Raw genomic sequence first — 19,456 nt, 5'->3', positions numbered from 1 at the left:
ACTCCGCACTCACTGTCACTCCGCACTCACTGTCACTCCGCACTCACTGTCACTCCGCACTCACTGTCACTCCGCACTCACTGTCACTCTGCACTCACTGTCACTCTGCACTCACTGTCACTCTGCACTCACTGTCACTCTGCACTCACTGTCACTCTGCACTCACTGTCACTCTGCACTCACTGTCACTCTGCACTCACTGTCACTCTGCACTCACTGTCACTCTGCACTCACTGTCACTCTGCACTCACTGTCACTCTGCACTCACTCTGCACTCACTGTCACTCTGCACTCACTGTCACTGTGCACTCACTGTCACTGTGCACTCACTGTCACTCTGCACTCACTGTCACTCTGCACTCACTGTCACTCCGCACTCACTGTCACTCCGCACTCACTGTCACTCCGCACTCACTGTCACTCCGCACTCACTGTCACTCTGCACTCACTGTCACTCCGCACTCACTGTCACTCCGCACTCACTGTCACTCCGCACTCACTGTCACTCTGCACTCACTGTCACTCTGCACTCACTGTCACTCTGCACTCACTGTCACTCCGCACTCACTGTCACTCTGCACTCACTGTCACTCCGCACTCACTGTCACTTTGCACTCACTGTCACTTCGCACTCACTGTCACTCCGCACTCACTGTCACTCCGCACTCACTGTCACTCCGCACTCACTGTCACTCCGCACTCACTGTCACTCCGCACTCACTGTCACTCTGCACTCACTGTCACTCTGCACTCACTGTCACTCTGCACTCACTGTCACTCCGCACTCACTGTCACTCCGCACTCACTGTCACTCTGCACTCACTGTCACTCTGCACTCACTGTCACTCTGCACTCACTGTCACTCCGCACTCACTGTCACTCTGCACTCACTGTCACTCTGCACTCACTGTCACTCTGCACTCACTGTCACTCTGCACTCACTGTCACTCTGCACTCACTGTCACTCTGCACTCACTGTCACTCTGCACTCACTGTCACTCTGCACTCACTGTCACTCTGCACTCACTGTCACTCTGCACTCACTGTCACTCTGCACTCACTGTCACTCCGCACTCACTGTCACTCCGCACTCACTGTCACTCTGCACTCACTGTCACTCTGCACGCACTCTGTACGCACTGTCACTCTGCACGCACTGTCATTCTGCACGCACTCAGTATTCAGCTTGAGAGACTTGAGTTGCCCTCACGGCATCGTCCATACTCACAATGAACATTAACATGAATTAATCAATGCAAGTTATTTGTTTGTTGTTTGTTTGTAATCATTGAGTAACTTAACCATTGTTGCATCTTTGCCATCAATACAATCATTTTTCTACAATTAGCTTTATATAAATTAGCACCTTCACTATCACTGCGCCGTTCCGCCGTTTCAATTGATCAAATATGCACTTGGCACCTAGCAACTAACTGTGACAGACCCACAGTATAAACTTTGTTCCATCCTTGAAGATGGCGGATTTCTTCCCTTGATTTATCTAGTTATCTGCAAGGAATATGACCCCACTCCAAGATGGCGGCCAAAACCGGTAGTCCTACTACCCTTTCCCCCAATTGGAGGCACGCATATCTGGCGTCTCATTCAGTATGCTCGTAGTATCTGTGATCCGGTGTGCTATCAATAGACCCACCCCATCTGTCTTTACACCCCCCGCGTTTGCACGCATGCGCACAATTATGCGCAGCCGCATATGGTCCATGTCTCGGCAGCATGTATTTTTAAGCTCCCCATTCTTCTGTCGGTTTAGTGCGCATGCGTGTGATTGCACGCATGCGCTTTCAAGATCCAGCGGCGAACACTACTCCTGTTCGAGCACCGTTAACCGCCGTTCACCTGTAGCCCCTGCCTCGGGGGCTCAGGGCCCGGCCGAGGCTCACAGGAGAGGCCCGCACAAAGGCGAGGAGGGCTGCGGGGATCGAGGGGTGCTTTTGCAAGCTCCCCCGCCGCCAAAGAAAGGCGCCCATTCACTACTTGCAGATGCAGAATGCCCCCACCCCCCGCCTTTCTTTCACAGTGCGCTGCCCCAGGTGTGCAGCTGAAGGAATCCCCTTAATTCCATTGTACTCGCATCCCATGCTGCGATTTTAAATTGGCCCACGATTTTAGTTAGAACACCGGCCTGCGACCAGGAAGTCAGGCAGGCCGGGCGGGACAACCGGAAGTAGGAGGGCGGGAGCCTACCCCGCCTCCCACGGAAGAGCCGCGATTGTTTGGCGCACCGGAGCAGGCAGGAGCCTACCCTGCGCCCCGGTGCCGAAGAAGGGAAGAAGAGTCTTGCTGCCGGTGGGAGCCGCTGCACTGAGGATGCCGGTGAGTGGGGCTTCGCCTTGTTGGGGGCGGGGGGGGCATCTGTGTGTGCGCGCGCGCGGCGGCGGACTGTGTATGTGTGTGAGCGTGCATGTGTGTGTGTGTGTATGTGTCCTGGAGTCTGTGTGTATGCGTGTGTGTGACGGGGGGGGGGTTGCCTGTCTGGGTGCCTGCGTGTCTGTGTAAGTGTAAATGCGTGTGCGTGTGTGTGGAGCCGAGAGGAGAGGGGCTGGTGTGTGTGGAGGGGTCTCTGTGTATGCGTGTAGGTGACGGGGGTGTGCCTGTGTATGCGTGTGTATGTGCGCATGCGTGAGTGCTGTGTATGCGTGTGGCTGTGATGTGCGCATGCGTGAATGTTGACGCGCGTGCACGCAGCTCAATCCAGCCGCTCGTCACAGTTTCGTGTCCCTCATTCCCCCGTGTCAGACGACTATAAGTCTCCAGCCTGGACGCATCCTTCGGATGCGATGTCCAGGCGAGACCTAAAAATGAATACACATTTTTTGGGCCTACAATTTATAGAATTTCGGTGCAATTGGTGTTGCAATATTAAGCAATGCCAATAGCTCAAACTTAATTAACCCGAGACCTATTGCATTGTAAATGCTTGTTCTCTTCAGGCAATAGATTATTCATGTCTAGTGTATAATTTGAATTCGGTCAGATCCATATGTTTATAAAGGGACACAATTGAGTTGTGGCTTAAAGACAGTGCGAGTTTCTCTCAATGCCTGTCATGGGCAAAAAGGTTTTCAGAATACGTGGCCAAAAGCATTTCCTCACCCAATAGGTTTCGTCAATGCGAGAACGATTGGCTTTGTCAATGTGTTTTAGCATGTTTTACTGTAGCACATCTGCTATGCAGCACTGGTAAAAGTAAACAAAAAACATTGTCTAATGCGCTGACCCAGTCATAGCGATTTGTAGGTCTCGTCTAGGCAGCGCTCACGCCGCCTCTTCGAGGCATGCTGTATTCAGGATATGCAAAAGACACACAATTGATGTACGGAATGCAGAACAAATCAAACCATTCACCCCCAGTCAAGAGATCTGGGTTAAATCCATCATTCTTTTTCTCACCATGCCACCCCAGTTTAGACCGGCCATATGCAAATCAGTCTTGACCCTGTGCCTCATGGGATCAGTCCAGCCCGAACTGCCAAGCCAGGTCCTCCCTGGACCGGAAACAAGTATCCTAGGACCGGTTTCAGGGTTTCACCCCTCTTCAGCCAGGATAGGTTGATTCCAGTGGCACAGTAAGCCCCGGACCCATGTCTGGGCATACCTGGTGAACTTAGGGCGAGAAAGCAAAAGACACACAATTGATAGACGAAATGCAGAACAAATTAAAACATTCACCCCCAGTCAAGAGATCTGGGTTAATTCCATTATTCTTTTGCTCACCATGCCACCCCAGATTAGGGTATTCAGGATATGGGCATAAAGCTCCTCCCACTTTCTGTCCATCTTATTAAATGGCTCTTGTCCCTGTCCTTTGTAAATGGTGGCTTTTAATTGGTCAATAGGCTTAATAGTCCCTCCTTAATACCGCCTTGTTTCTTCTTGTAACCTCCCCTGAGGACACCCCCTGTTACATGTGTTGTTACTCCCTAGGTTTTAAATACAGCCTCAAGGCATTATTTTCTTAAAAGGCTTCAGGCAGGCAGGACACACACTTGGTCTTAAGGTAGTTTGGCAGTGGTTACCTCACTCTCTAGAACATCACACATTTATACATTTCCCTTTGTCAGCTCCACACAAAGTACAACCTAATCCGGCAATAATATAATAATTCTATTGTAACATTTCAAAACTACTAATTTTATATATGGACATTGAATGAAAGACAGGATTTATAAATAGGGCTCCCAGTTTTCCGTTTTTACTGATTTTACTGATACAGGCAGAAAACTATTTATTTTCCCGTCTGTATTTATTTTTAAATACAGAAAAATGAAGAAAATGTCAATCATGAGTGGAAGGTCGGCAGGTGTACAGATTGAGATGTAGGGGAGATGATAGATTTCGTAATTAAGTGTAATTAATTGCAGATCTACAGTTATTTATGCTATTTAACAATGCAAGTGTTTTTTAGATAATGCTATTGCACTGTATACTGCTGAAACCTTTTGGACATATAAATGCGAATATACATTATCAGTTAAATAAATGTGGAAAAATACCCATTGCAGCTTCATTTATACAGGAACCACAAAATAAAAATGGAAAAACACAGACTGAAATGTCAAAAAAATAAATGCCAAAATACCCGGAGCCCTATTAACCCTTTTGATGCTCATGACGAGCTCAGCTCGTCATGATGCACAGTTGAGCAGTGCTGATGACGAGCTGAGCTCGTCATGAATAAAGGGGTATTTAGAAAAGTCAGCACCGGAGGGGAAAACGCCTAGCAGCCAAGGTGTTCATAAAGCACACAGCTACTCAAAACAGGGTGTCCCGGCGCTAATGGTCCCCATCTATCCACAGCTATTTGAATGTACTCCTAGTACTGTCTTGCATGCAATGCATTGTGGGGAGGGTGGATTTACCATATCTTCTGCAGGGTACAGTAGGATACGTGGCCAAAAGAGGTCCCATTGGACCTCTTTTTGCCACATATGGTACTGAACCCTGCAACATGCCTAGGTAAAAAGACATTGTCATTAATATTGCCAATAACTCCAAATCCAACAAATGCAAAATTGATTGCATTTCCAATGCAATAGGTCTTGCGTTTGTTAAAGTTGGAGCTGTTTGTGTTGAAAATGACAATGTTTTATACTATTGCTTTTTTATATCATTTGAAATAGTGCTATGCAATTATGATATCTCCACTGCAAATAAAAACAAAAGTAAACTTTCTGCCTAACTTTTTAATCGCTCCTGTCCCTGACCTTTGTAAATGGTGACTTTTCATTGGTCAATAGGCTTTGCAGTCACTCCTTATTACTGCCTTGTCTCTGCTTGTAACCTCCCATGAGGACACACCCTGTTGCACATGTTGCTACTTCCTAAAGTTTAATTACAGCCTCATAGCCATATTTTTATTAAAGAGCTTCAGGCAGGACACAGGCTTGGTCCTCAGTAAGGCTGGTAGTGGTTGCTTTACTCACTCTGACATCTCACATTTAAATGAGACCTTCTATGAATTTCCCTTCATCAGCTGCACACAGAGTACAACCTAATCTGGAATAAATATATGAATTATTTTGTCACATTTCAAAGCTTTTAATTGTATATATGGACATAGCTATTTGAATGTACTGGTGGTACTGTATTGCATGAAATGCATTATGGGTAGGGTGGATTTATCATATCTTCTGCAGGGTGCAGTACCATATGTGACCGAAAGAGGTCCCCTGGGACCTCTTTTAGTCATATATGGTACTGCACATTGCAACATTCTAGGTAAAAAACCACTGGCATTTATAATGCCATTAACTCCAATTTTGCAAGGTGCTGTACTATATGTGGCCAAAGGAGGTCCCATGGGACCTCTTTTGGCCACATATGGTACTACACCCTGCAACATTTAAAATACCTATAACTCCAACTTTGCAGGGTGCCGTACTATGTGGCCAAAAGAGGTCTAAGGGGACTGCTTTAGTCCACTTATGGTACTGCACTCTGCAACATGGTTAGGTAAAAAAAATTGCCATTTATAAGGCCAATAACTACAACTCCAACAAATGCAAGACCGATTGCATTTTCAATGCAATAGGTCTCGCATTTGTTAAAGTAAGAGCTGTTGGCGTTAAAAATGAAAATGTGTTTTACATTTGCTTCTTTATACCATTGGTAGTAGTGCTATGCAAATTAACTAACTCCACTGCAAATAAAAAAAACTAAAGTAAAAAAACATTATTTTCAACACCAACAGCTCGAACTTTAACAAATGTGAGACTGATTGCATTGCAAATGCTTGTTTTCTTTACTTTTCTGACACACTGAACAGCAGCAGCACTGCTGTCCACCATGACTTAAGCAAAACATTGACAAAAGCTAGTAGCTCTCCCATAGGCGTGACCTATTGGCTTTGCCAATGCTTGTTGACTTCACATTCATGACTTCCAGGAAACTATGTGTACAACTCCTAAGTCTGTTTTGGGTCTTTGGAACTACTTTTACAATGCGCAATTCCCAAGCCCTACCGCCTGCTACTAAATTCTCCAGTGTGTTCAGCTGTCCCAGTTCACTGCCTGTAAACATTATGGCACACTGGGTGACAAGGTCCTTGTAGCTTCTGTGCATGTGAGTTCCTTGAGATGACCTCCACACAGTTTTCATTCAGGGGTCTGACCCTCTGTTTTGACAGGGTAGTTCAGGGTCCTCCCACTACAAAGTGGCTGAGCTTCTTCCAGAATCTGGTTGTAGAGCCCAGTCACAGTTACAATATCAGTTTGTGCTGATGTCAGACTACATCTTAAAGTCCAGATGAATCCAAAGCACTGACTGGCTGTGAGGGAGATGCACTTAACCCTTCCTATCCAGTATTTAAGGGCCATCCAAAATACCAATTTAGAAAAGGGGGTGGTGATGAACAGAGTGTCTGAGTTAAACAGACCACTCTTACCCAGTCCAAAGATCAGGGCTTGATCCATCACCGTTATTTATCTCACTGCCCCATCCCAACTCAGAACCTGGCTATATGCAAATCAGTCTGTCCCTGGCCCAGTGCATCATGGGAACAGGGCAGACTAAACTACCAAGCCAATTCTTCACCAGAAAGGAGACAAGCTACCGGGGACCGGTTTCTGGCATTTCAGCCTTCTTCGGCCCGGCTTGCTTGAATCCTGATGGAGCAGTGAGAAAGGGACTCATGTCTGAGTATACCCTGCCACACATATAGCCAGGTTCTGAGCTGGGATGGTGCAGTGAGCTAAAAAACGGTGGTGGATCTAGCCCTGATCTCTTGACTGGGTGAGAGCTTTCTGCTTAATTCAGAGACTCTGTCCCTCACCACCCCTTGTTGTAAATATTTTTGTCCACCCTAAGCGTGGAAGGGTATTCTCAGATGTGAGACCCTTGCTCATTGCACCATCAGGATTCAAGCAAACCGGGCCGAAGACGGCTGTAATGCCAGAAACCGGTCCCCGGGAGCTTGTTTCCTTCCCAGTGTAAGAATTGGCTTTTGAAGTTTGGTTTGCCCTGTTCCCATCATGCACTGGGACAGGAACAGACTAATTTGCATACAGCCAGGTTCTGAAACTGGGATGGTGCAGTGAGCTAAAAAACGGTGTTGGATCTAGCCCTAATCTCTTGACTGGGTGAGAGCTTTCTGCTTAATTCAGAGACTCTGTCCCTCACCACCCCTTGTTGTAAACATCCAAAATACCAGCAGTCTCTATGTTAAAAAATCCTTCTTTGGACAAGCGAGAGTGCCTTGCCATCATCTTTATGGGCCTCTGAGCCAGGGAAGCACAGGACTAGCTTTTCAGATTAGTCCGTGTTTTCTAAGATGACTCGGATGGCTTTGCCAGGCTTCCCCTTGTTGCTAGGGGATGCCATAAAAAAGGCCAAGTAGATGATGATGGCCAAGTAGACTCCATCAATCAGGGGTTTATAAAGCACTATACTCACCCATGAGGGTCTCAAGGAGCTGGGGGGGACGTTGGGTGCAGCTCCGGTCAGTCAAAGAGCCAGGTCTTGAGGTTCTTCCTGAATGCATGCAGGGTTGGGGAGCATCTGATGTTCAATGGGATCTCGTTCGAGGTCTTTGCTGCGATCTAGGAGAAAGCTCTTCTGCCTGCCCTGTTCCTGTGCATGCGCGGAGTCTCTGCCAGGGCGAGGTCGGCAGAGCGGAGGTTCCTCTTTGGTACGTAGAAGGAGACTCTTTTGTTGAAGTATTTGGGTCCGATGTTGTGGAGGGATTTGTAGGTGTGGGTGAGAAGTTTGAAGGTGACTCTTCTCTCGACAGGGAGCCAGTGGAGGTCTCGTAGGTGTTGTCTTGTGCTCGTGCCTTGAAGTCCCGAGGACGAGTCTGGCTGCAGCGTTCTGGATTGTTTGGAGCCTTTGTTGTTTGGAGCAGAGTTCTGTTGATTCCGGAGTAGAGGGCGTTGATGTAGTCCAGTCTGCTGGGTATGAGTGCGTGGGTGACGGTCCTCCTGCATTCGGGGGGTGGCATCCATTTGAAGGTCTTGCGGAGGATGCGAAGGCTGTTTAAACTGGTGGAGGTGACCGAGTTAATCTGGCGAGTCATGCTGAGTGAGGAGTTGAGGATGATTCAGAGGTTTCATGCGTGGTCTGTAGGGGTGGGTGTGCTCCTGAGGGCGGAAGGCCACCATGTGTTGGCGCAGGTGGAGGGTCTGAGGATGAGGACCTCGGTCTTCTCCGAATTGAGCTTCAGGGAGCTATCTTTCATCCAGGCTGCGATGTCCTTCATTCCTTCCTGGAAGCAGAGTCTGGTGTCTTCGGGGTTCTTCGTGAGGGAGGGTGAGCTGTGTGTCGTTGGTGTAGGATACTATGCTGAGCCCATACTGTCTGACGATGGCGGCGAGGTGGCAACTGTTTAGATCCAGTGACAAAGCCCTGCTTACAGTCCTCCAGATAAGAAAGTCTAACTCAGGTGGAAGGTCCTTTTCCTTTTTAGCCCCTTTCTATGGGATAAACTCCCATTTCACTTACGTCATTGTACTGATTTTTTAAATTCAGGAAATTTCTCAAGACTGAGCTGTTTGCAGCCTAAGATAATATATATCGGCCTTCAAAACTATGTAAGGTGTCAAACTAAATAGATATACTACTCTAATAACTTCCTATATTGCTACTGAGGGCTCTAGGCACTATTTCTTAGGGAGTGAAAAATATACCTTCGGCTCTGAAACCTAAATTTTTTTTTTTAGTATAAGTCCGGTTTGCTTGCATACTCGGCCAACAAAATTCAATCTCTCCAGTTCTGTTTTCAACCCGCTTCGATCCATCACCTTTGGATAACTGCAAAGACCTCTAACAATACCATACTAAATTACTCACTGGAATTTGTCACATCTTTTCTAGATGTGCGGGGGTTGAGCTTCTTTTTTTGACGGCAGTTCATCCAACACCAATGAACCAAAGTTATAAAGGGGAGGTTGGATGAGCAGCATTTTACACTGTATCTACATAGAAAAGTGGCAACGGTCAAGCTAAAGATGCCATGACAAGAAATCTGTCTCTGGGTAAGTCACTGAATGCTCAAGCCAGAAGCCCAGCTGTGGCTCGGTTCGAGGTCCTCTTGGTCACACAAGCCCAAAACAAGGCAAGCTTTCATGTGGTTTATTCCTGCCAACTAAGCTTTAAATGTCATTGCCAAGAAGTAAAGGCACAGCAGCAAGCTTTGTGGTTAAACAGATGACAGAAGAGATACTCATCTAATAGCTGAATTGGAGAGTGCAAAACAAGAAGAAAAAAAGCACGGGCAAAGCCAATTAGTCTTGGCAATGCGAAAGCTATTAACGTTTGTCAGTGTGTTTCAGCATGCATGGCTAGATGGTATTATTACCATTTGATAGAGAGCAAAACACAATACAACACAAAACTGCTCATTTGCTTTTAACCTGTAATTCTGCAAAATAACAAACCATGTACTGTGCTCTGTACTCAAAACCACAAAACACTTACTAATGGATGTACTCCAGTGCCTAAGGGTGCAGTTGGTGGCATGTGATGCTTTACAATGACCATCCAGTGAATTGAAATGAGCTCTTCGCGCAGCCTGTTTTATTAGTGACCAATGAGCCCGATATGAAGTTACTGTTTTTTGTAACTATCTCAGTAGTGGGGAGGGGGTGAGAATGAGAGTGAAGGGCAGCTGAAATGAAGTGGTCATGTGACCTTGCAAGGCAGTGGAGACCATTGACGGGGTTGCTGATGTACTGTACAGCTTTCCAAACTTTTCATTTTGGGGGACACACTTTTTGGAGATGCATCATTTTGGGACACAGTAAGACAGTGTAGCGAGCTCATACCACCTAAGGGGGATTCGGGGGGGTGGGGGGGGGGGGGTTCTCACTCACTCGGTCTCTCTCTCTCCCTCTCTCTCTCCCTCTCTCCCTCTCTCACTCTCCCTCTGTCTCACTCCCTCTCCCTCTGTCTCCCTCTCCCTCTCTCCCTCTCCCTCTGTCTCACTCCCTCTCCCTCTGTCTCACTCCCTCTCCCTCTGTCTCACTCCCTCTCCCTCTGTCTCACTCCCTCTCCCTCTGTCTCACTCCCTCTCCCTCTGTCTCACTCCCTCTCCCTCTGTCTCACCCCCTCCCCCTCTGTCTCACTCCCTCCCCCTCTGTCTCACTCCCTCCCCCTCTGTCTCACTCCCTCCCCTTCTGTCTCACTCCCTCTCCCTCTGTCTCACTCCCTCTCCCTCTGTCTCACTCCCTCTCCCTCTGTCTCACTCCCTCTTCCTCTGTCTCCCTTTCCTTCCCTCTCCCTCTGTCTCCCTTTCCTTCCCTCTCCCTCTGTCTCCCTTTCCTTCCCCCTCCCTTTGTCTCCCTTTCCTTCCCTCTCCCTCTGTCTCACTCCCTCTCCCTCTGTCTCACTCCCCTTCCCTCTCCCTCTGTCTCACTCCCCTTCCCTCTCCCTCTGTCTCACTCCCCTTCCCTCTCCCTCTGTCTCCCTTTCCTTCCCTCTCCCTCTGTCTCCCTTTCCTTCCCTCTCCCTCTGTCTCCCTTTCCTTCCCTCTCCCTCTGTCTCACTCACTCTCCCTGTGTCTCACTCACTCTCCCTCTGTCTCACTCACTCTCCCTCTGTCTCACTCCCTCTCCCTCTGTCTCACTCCCTCTCCCTCTGTCTCACTCCCTCTCCCTCTGTTTCACTCCCTCTCCCTCTGTCTCACTCCCTCTCCCTCTGTCTCACTCCCTCTCCCTCTGTCTCCCTCTCCCTCTCTGTCTCCCTCTTTCTGTTTCCCGCCCGTCTCCCTCTCCGTCTGTCTCTGCCTCTATGTGTCTGCCCTGTCCCTGTCTCTGCCTCTATTTGTCTCTGTATGTCCCTGTCTCCCTCTCCGTCTGTCTCTGCCTCTATTTGTCTGCCCTGTCCCTGTCTCTGCCTCTATTTGTCTCTGTATGTCCCTGCCTCCCTCCCTCCCTCTCCCTCCCTCCCTCTCCCTCCCTCTGTCTCCCTCCCTCTGTCTCCCTCCCTCTGGTCGCCCTCCCTACCTCCCTCTGGTCACCCTCCCTACCTCCCTCTGGTCGCCCTCCCTCCCTCCTTCTTGTCGCCCTACCTCCCTCCTTCTTGTTGCCCCTTCTCCCTCCCTCTTGTCGTCCTCCCTCCCTCTTGTCGTCCTCCCTCCCTCTTGTCGCCCTCCCTCCCTCTTGTCGCCCTCCCTCCCTCTTGTCACCCTCTTGCCGCCCTCTGTCACCTCACCCCAGCTTCTCGGGCGCACACACAGCCACACAGAGTACTTCGCAGGTCTTTAAAAGACCATTTACTTGTTAATGGGGCTTGTTTTTTAATCGCCCGGCCTCCATAGAGCAGAGTGTCTCGGAGTCCACGCTGCTGTGGCTGACTCTGAGACACTCTTTCAAAGGAATGCTTCCTAATTAGCAGCGGTGCTGTGCTAAGTGCTCTGGTGCCATCCTGCGACACACCCACCATTTGCAGGCGACGCACTACTGTGTCGGGACACACAGTTTGGAAAGCTCTTGTGTACTGTATTGGAAAATACAAAACTCTCACTATACAGATGCACTTGAGCACCTAGGAATGCAGTTGGTGGCATGTGGCGCTTTACAATGACCTTCCAGCACTTTACAATGACCATACAGTGAATTGAAGCAAGCCTTTCCAGCAGCCCATTTTATTAGTAACCAGTGAGCCTGTTATGATGTGTTCCTGTTTTTTAACTATCTCCGGGGTGGGGTGAGGATGAGCGGGTAAAAAGCAGCTGAAACACAGCATTCACGTGACCTTGCAAGGCAATGGAGACCATGGAGGGGATTGCTGAATTCTCCCTCTCTCCTCGTGAATGCTCTCCTGGAAATTGAATAACATGCTGTGGCTTGAAAAAGAAGATAAGAACATGATTTACAGGCCTGTTCCATTATGGTCGAATAAGCACAGGGCAGGCAGCCATGGGGTGCGGGAGGGAGAAAACACACCGGAAGGAGGGTGATTGGGGAACGGGATGCGAAAAATTGCTGAGTGGGGGAGAGCAAAGTAGGAAGCTGGGTTTCTGTTGCAGTAACCCCCCCCCCCCACCCCCCCCCCCCCCCCACACACACACACACACACACTGTTTGCCAGATTTCTGATGCACTTTGACTTGATGTGCCCTTGGTTCCTGCCAATCTGGTTCCTAGGGCCGGTGTCCTTTCCCAAAACTGTACCTTTGTACCCTCAATTGGCAGCTCTCTGGCCACATGTATGCCCCTTGTAAAGGTACCATAGGTACCAAGGGCACTGTTACTAAGGAAGGCCTCTAAGGGCTGCAGCACTTATTGTGCCATCCTTAGAGGTCCTGTACCTTAACACCCACACACTGCCAATGCAGGCTGCGTGTTGTGGTGCACAGAAAAGTGAAGAGTTGACATGGCACACATACCTGTGTGCCATGCTTGCAACCCACTGCCTATGGTATAGGTAAGACACCCCTCTAAGCTGGGTGCTATATACCACTGGTTAGGGTGCAGTTGCATAAGCACTGTACCCCTACAGTGTCTAAGTCCATTATTAGACATTGTAAGGGCAGTAAAGCAATAAAAGTGTATGGTCTGGGAGTTTGTCATTACAAACTCCACAGCACCATAATGGCTTTTCTGAATTCTGGGAAGTTTGGTAGCAAACTTTTCAGCATAATAAACACACACTGATGCCAGTGTGGGATTTATTATACAATGCACTCAGAGGGCATCTCCGAGATGACCCCTGAAAAACAACCAGCCTCTGGTGGGTTCCCTGACTGATAAACACCAGCCTGCCACCACGAGACACATTTTTGGACCCCTGGGGTAACCATTGCTCCCTGAGCCCAGAAACAAAGCTTTTCCTGGGTGGAGGTGGTCACACCTCCAGGTCTGGAAGAGCCATCTGTGGCAGGGGAGCTTCAATGGCCTTGCCGCCTTTGTAACACGACCCCCAACCTCTCTTGCTATCAGGAGCTGGCCCCCTTCCTGTCTTCCCCTCCTTTTCAGTGGCAAGACAGGCGGGAAAAATTAGAACAGCCCAGAAGGTATGTCCACCTCTTCCAACCCCACCCCTCGGGTGAGGAAGGCTAGGTGCATCCCACTCTTCAGTGCCCAGCATCTTGCAGATGGCAGGCCCTCTCCAATCAGGATTAGGTATTGTGCCCACTCCCCCACGTGGGGTAAGCAAACCAAGGGTGTAGTCCCCCTATGGTCAGTAGCATACTGGCTACTGACCTTAAGACCCATAAAACACCCTCTAAATACAGTATTTAGGGGGTAGCCCTGAACCAAGAAGACAGATTTCCGTAACCTACGACGAAGAAGGACAAACTAAGACGCCCAGTAGAGGAGACGCAGAAAAACTCACTTGGCCCCAGCCCTACTGGCCCTTCTGCAGTTTCCAGAGATCCTGCTCCAAAGTTGGCTTGTCCTGCAGCCAGCAACCTCCAGAACCCCTGGGAGGACTGACTGACTTCCACAAAGACTGGATCTCTTGTGAACAGCAGTTGTGCTCAAAAGAATCTCCAAAGCAAGACCAGGAACCTGCTGAAGACCTAGAAACCCAAAACTGCACCTGATGCCTATGACCCAAGTTCGAGTGGCCCACCAGTCTTAGCAAGATCCCCCTGTGCTCCAGATTCCGAGTCTACAGTGGGTCGACCCCGCTAAGACTCCCCGATGTCCCCTGCAGCCTCAGAACGGAGACCCCGCCCCCAACCGTGAGTGGCCCGGTAAAGTGAAATCTGACCTCAAAAGACACCCCTGCACCCTGGAGAAGAGATCCGGAGGTGCACCTATGTCCCGAGCCCTCCAACTTACCTTCCCAGATGTCTTCCTGGACCGAGCCTGCAGCCAAAATCCAGAATCGTCAACTCCCATTGAAAACATGGCACCTGACACCAAATCAGCACTCTGCACCCGGCTGCCCCTATGCCTCTGTTGGTGCACTTTGTGTGCTAACTCTGACCCCCCCCCCCCCCCCCCCCTTTGCCCTGAGCTAAACCCCGGGAGCGTTGGTCCCAAAACCTTGTGGCCTGCTCGTGAGTAGCCACAGAGGCTCCCCATCCTCTACTGGGTAACATTGGGCCTCAGCACTCTGCACCCGGCTGCTCTTGTGCCGCTGAGGGTGCTTTGAGAGTGCATCCTTGACCATGGGGGAACCCTTGTTCTAACCCCAGAAAACTAACTCCCAACCCGAAAGAACTTACAGTTAAACCGATAACCTGGTTTTCTCCCATAGGACTTCATTGACTGCTTTCTTGTGAAAATTGTTCTGTGTGGAGTTGGTTTGTATGAAACCTTAAACTGCATATGTACAAAAACTGATTTACCCACTTTTTATCTAGGATATGTCCCAGTGTGATATCTAAGCATATCACACTGAGTGGAAAATGTAACTTAAAAAGTAATCTGAAAAATAACGTACTCAGTAAACTGAAAAGTAATTTTAATTGTTTTATAAACAAAGGACTTACCTGTAACCAATCCAATTCCAATCAACTGCATTATTCTTGTACGGTAATATTATACTTACCTGTACCATGCTTGGCTTGGTTCTAGAAAATCAAATGCAACAAAATAATGTTTTTTTACAAACAAATTGGTCTGAGTTCTGTCTTTGAGTGTATGACATCATTTCTTGCCTGAGTGTGTACAATACATGCTTAACACTACCCTCTGATAAAGCTTTACTGTTCGCCCACACTACCACAAATAGAGAGTAAGATATTATCTACTTTTACCTCTGCCTATCTTTGGGCATCCACTGGACTCTGTACACACTGTACCTTACTTTGGTATAGTATATACAGAACCAGCTTCCTACAAGCAGTTTCATGACTGCCGGAGAAGCACTGGGCAAGCAGACATGGGGGGTTGGAGAAAGCGACAGTGGGAGGAGGGTGATCGGGGTATCAAACAAGAAACATGATTTATTGGCCTGTTTATAAAACAACAAAGTGCTCGGAGCAAGGGAAAACACGACCGCTCACCAAAATGGCACAGCGCTTGGAGTGAGTGAAAGCACGCCTCCTCCTGAGGTGGGCTCTTAAACAAAGAAAAAAGGAGTTCCTAAAATTGCCATTAAATGGGAGGAATGTATGGATAGTAGCAATTGGTCCAGGATCTCTGGGAAGGCTAATCACAGGAAGATACAGCCTTTATTATTAAGGCTTGAAGAGCGATTGAATCAGATACTGCTCAACTTGGATTGTTCAATAAATCAAACACCCTACGAAGGCTACCACACTAGCCCCCTAGAGATTATGAAATTACGTTGATCAATCTAGTTTTGTTCACTGAATGAATCACGGAATAACAATGGAAAGCAACACGAACAGATATTTTTCATGGAAAAAATTGTTTATATTTTGTATTCAAATGTAAGGGTACATAATCAAAAATCAGAAATGATTGCACACAAATCTTAAGTACGTGGAAACAGCAAAACAATCCATTTGTACAAAAGAAACAATCCAGTCTATAAACAAATATATATAAAATTGACTTCTTTTAAAATAAAATAGAAAGTCAAGAAATAGAATGAAGACTTGGATAGATGATCTATCCAAGTCTTCATTCTATTTCTTGACTTTCTATTTTATTTTAAAAGAAGTCAATTTTATATATATTTGTTTATAGACTGGATTGTTTCTTTTGTACAAATGGATTGTTTTGCTGTTTCCACGTACTTAAGATTTGTGTGCAATCATTTCTGATTTTTGATTATGTACCCTTACATTTGAATACAAAATATAAACAATTTTTTCCATGAAAAATATCTGTTCGTGTTGCTTTCCATTGTTATTCCGTGATTCATTCAGTGAACAAAACTAGATTGATCAACGTAATTTCATAATCTCTAGGGGGCTAGTGTGGTAGCCTTCGTAGGGTGTTTGATTTATTGAACAATCCAAGTTGAGCAGTATCTGATTCAATCGCTCTTCAAGCCTTAATAATAAAGGCTGTATCTCACTGCAGCAAATCAGTACCTCTAAATAAATCCCTTGTTGGCATATTTCTTTTAACAATACGATTGCCCAAGCCCACAAGGGTTTATTGGGTTACCCACCCCCTACTTAATCACAGGAAGAGGCATGTCTCATGCAGGCCTTGGACAAATAGGGAGAATGGTTAGAAGAGTGACGATGGAGCCAACAAATAGGAAGCCTGTGGGGAGGCCGAAGCCACAAAGTATATACAACATTTCTCTTTCATGACCGCGCATGCACTGTTTAGACTTGAGACCCAAAACTCGGGTCAATCCCAGCTTCCCCGCTTTGAAGAAATTGTGTGATCATAAGTAAAGAATGTATTTCACCAAGCCTTCTTTTCCTACATAATGACACACAAGAGCACCTTCAAATAGGAGTTCAAGATGTGAAAAAAACTTGTTTGATTTAATATATTGTAATGTTGCTCCATCTATAATAAGAATCTAGGCTACATTTAGGGTACACATGACAGCTGACATGGTTTTTAGCTCACTAATGCAATTCACGTAGGAGGAGAAGGCAGAATTGTTATACATGTGTGTTTAAAAACGATCACTTTTAATAAATACATCTCATTGCAGTTATATAATTTGATGTACGAAGGGCAAACACTTTTGCTTGTAAAGGAAATACCTTTCTAAATTTTTGAAAAGACTATCATATTTTGATCTATTTCTTATATCATTTTTGTATTCACTCACAGCACTGGTCCCTACTTGCTCGACCTCAGAAATGTTTTTCACCTTATTTTACGGTTCCCCAAGTTCCACTTCTGTTATCTCCCCTTTTGGAGGAGCACCCTTAGGTTTCGTTGTTGCGTTGTTAAAAGTCAACCTCTTTGTGATGCATCGCGAGTTTAAGAGTCCAATAATCCTTCTATGTTGATTAGCCCTTCTCTACGTGACCCCTTTGACCTCTCTTTCCTCAGTGCTGTGCCTCACGTGCCTTCTTCACACTCAAGCCCAGGAGCCTGAGTTCAGCTATGGCTGCGCAGAAGGAAGCTGCTATCCTGCCACAGGCGACCTTCTTATTGGCCGAGCGCCGCAGCTGACGTCGTCCTCTACGTGCGGACTGCACAAGCCCGAACCCTACTGCATCGTGAGCCACCTGCAGGTAAGGAGCAGTACTGCATCCAGTGGGAGTATGTGTGTGGGTTGAACGACCCCAGCAGCAGCGTCTAATCACAGCACCCCCACCTGACTCCCCTCCCCTCCCACACTTGAGCTTCAGAAATGTTCCCATAGCCACCCCCTGCACTTTATGGCTAACATCTGGCAGGGAAGCTGTCATCAGGCGCTCATTGTTTGCACAGTTGGACCTGCGAGGATTTCTTCCTTCCCTTTTGCACGTTACAGTCGGAGAAGCCTTCATCCTACCCTTGAATGAGCGGTGGGAAGAGTTTCCACAGTGATTGTAAAACACACAGCAAACGAATGTTTATGCAGTTGTGTATGTACAACGATAGCCGGCAAATGCAGTCAGTACTGTATCTTGTGTTTTCTAAAACAACGACCATTTAAACTTTTTCTGTTAAATCATTTAATTAACTTTGATACTATGATTTACATTTACATTCTTTAGTTTTGGGGTCGTAATTTGCTGTTTGTGTTTTTGGTGACTTCATCTCTTTAATCCAGCTGCTGGGAGGTTCCAGCTTGCAGTTGTCTCTGTCGGTTGCTTGTTTGCAGCAGCACACTAAACTTCATTCACATGTCTAGTTTTGTAGAGCTGTCTAGACGGCTTCCTCGTCTGCAGTTTGTCAGTTATTAATAGTGTTTCTTAAATGCTGGCCATTGTTCTAAAATTTGTCTCTGTACGACTTTCATCTTTGCTCAGCCACCTTAACTGAAATTTTGTTGTTTTCCTATTCCAGGGTTTTTGATCACTTTTTACTTTATTCCGTCTCATAACGTTCCCCTCGTCATACTCCACAAGCAGGAAAATATATCACACGAGTCCCGCCCTTGGGACCTAGCATCTTATTTTTTTGTAATATGCGAAACTTCTCAGAATTATTTTTTTGAGTATCTATTAGACAGGACAGATCCCCAGTGGGATGGGCAAGCAGCGGTCTTTGTATGTGTCTGTCAGAGAGTGGTTTGCACTGCTTCGAGGCTATCGCGAACCCTTGGGGGCATTCTTGCCCAGTTTGCATGGGCTAGAAGGGCGACTTTAAAATCTGTGTTTAGAGCAGCAAGACACAGAGAGACATGAGTGCACGACGACTCCCAGTCCTAGCCAAAGGCACCGACCTTGATGTTCACACCCTGCACAAGAACGGCCCTTGAGAATTAGAGTCCGCATCTGTTCAGACACCCCCAGATGAAGTAGATTAAACACAAGTAACAGTAAATTCCGCCTGTTAACCCACAAATTACAATTAAAACTAATAATGATATCAGGGAATTGTTGGATGGTGGTTAAAATGCATTGACCTGCCCTCCCGAGGCAGTCTGTCCAGTGCCGAGAGTTTGGCCGGGGAACTGAACCTGCTGCCACCTTCTATCAGTGCTAACCCAGCGCCCCCCCATTCCCTGTGTTCTAGTCGACTCCGTGTAGCTGGGGATCGGCAGATATCCAAAAGAACCTACTCCCCTAAAGCACCACCCTAGCCTCCACAATAGAGGGACAATACTCCTTCATTCAGTCAGGCTTGGGGGATAGTTGGGATGTCTTCAAAAAATCTCTGGCACACATAATCTGTAGCGCGTGCCACACAGTAGATTGCCCTTTGCAGGTGTCGGTGTTGCTGGAAACCACACACAAAACGCAGAAACCGAGATGCGAAGATCTCAGAAACATCATCATTTACAGTCTTGTGCAGAAAGTAGAATCTCGTTCTGCCTGAAAAAGGGCATTATAAGTTTGTCATAGGACCTTAACAGCGCCCCAGGCTGCACAGCTGATGCTTCCTCAATGGCACTTTGAAGACTTAGGTGTTGGGCTATCCGGTATAACATGTGGGAGCGCAGTGATCTTGTATCATGGCTGATGAGATTCCGGAACATATATACATAACCTGACGATACTACAGATTCC

The 19,456-nt window shown here is 47.3% G+C and overlaps 1 protein-coding gene across 1 annotated transcript in view; it reads left to right on the top strand.

The window, feature by feature from the left end:
- The window catches only part of LOC147750619 (laminin subunit beta-1-like), a 308,945-nt gene that overhangs the window by 36,159 nt on the left and 253,330 nt on the right, over positions 1-19,456 (top strand). Inside the window, exon 2 of the mRNA XM_086967210.1 lies at positions 17,346-17,530. Coding sequence (XP_086823336.1) covers positions 17,346-17,530 — 185 coding nt within the window. The remainder of the gene's footprint in view (positions 1-17,345; positions 17,531-19,456) is intronic.

Source organism: Lissotriton vulgaris, chromosome 1_1, assembly GCF_964263255.1.
Source record: "Lissotriton vulgaris chromosome 1_1, aLisVul1.2, whole genome shotgun sequence".
NCBI lineage: Eukaryota > Metazoa > Chordata > Amphibia > Caudata > Salamandridae > Lissotriton > Lissotriton vulgaris.
The sequence above is the reverse complement of the archived record's forward strand: the minus strand, read 5'-3'. Positions and strand labels throughout refer to the sequence as shown.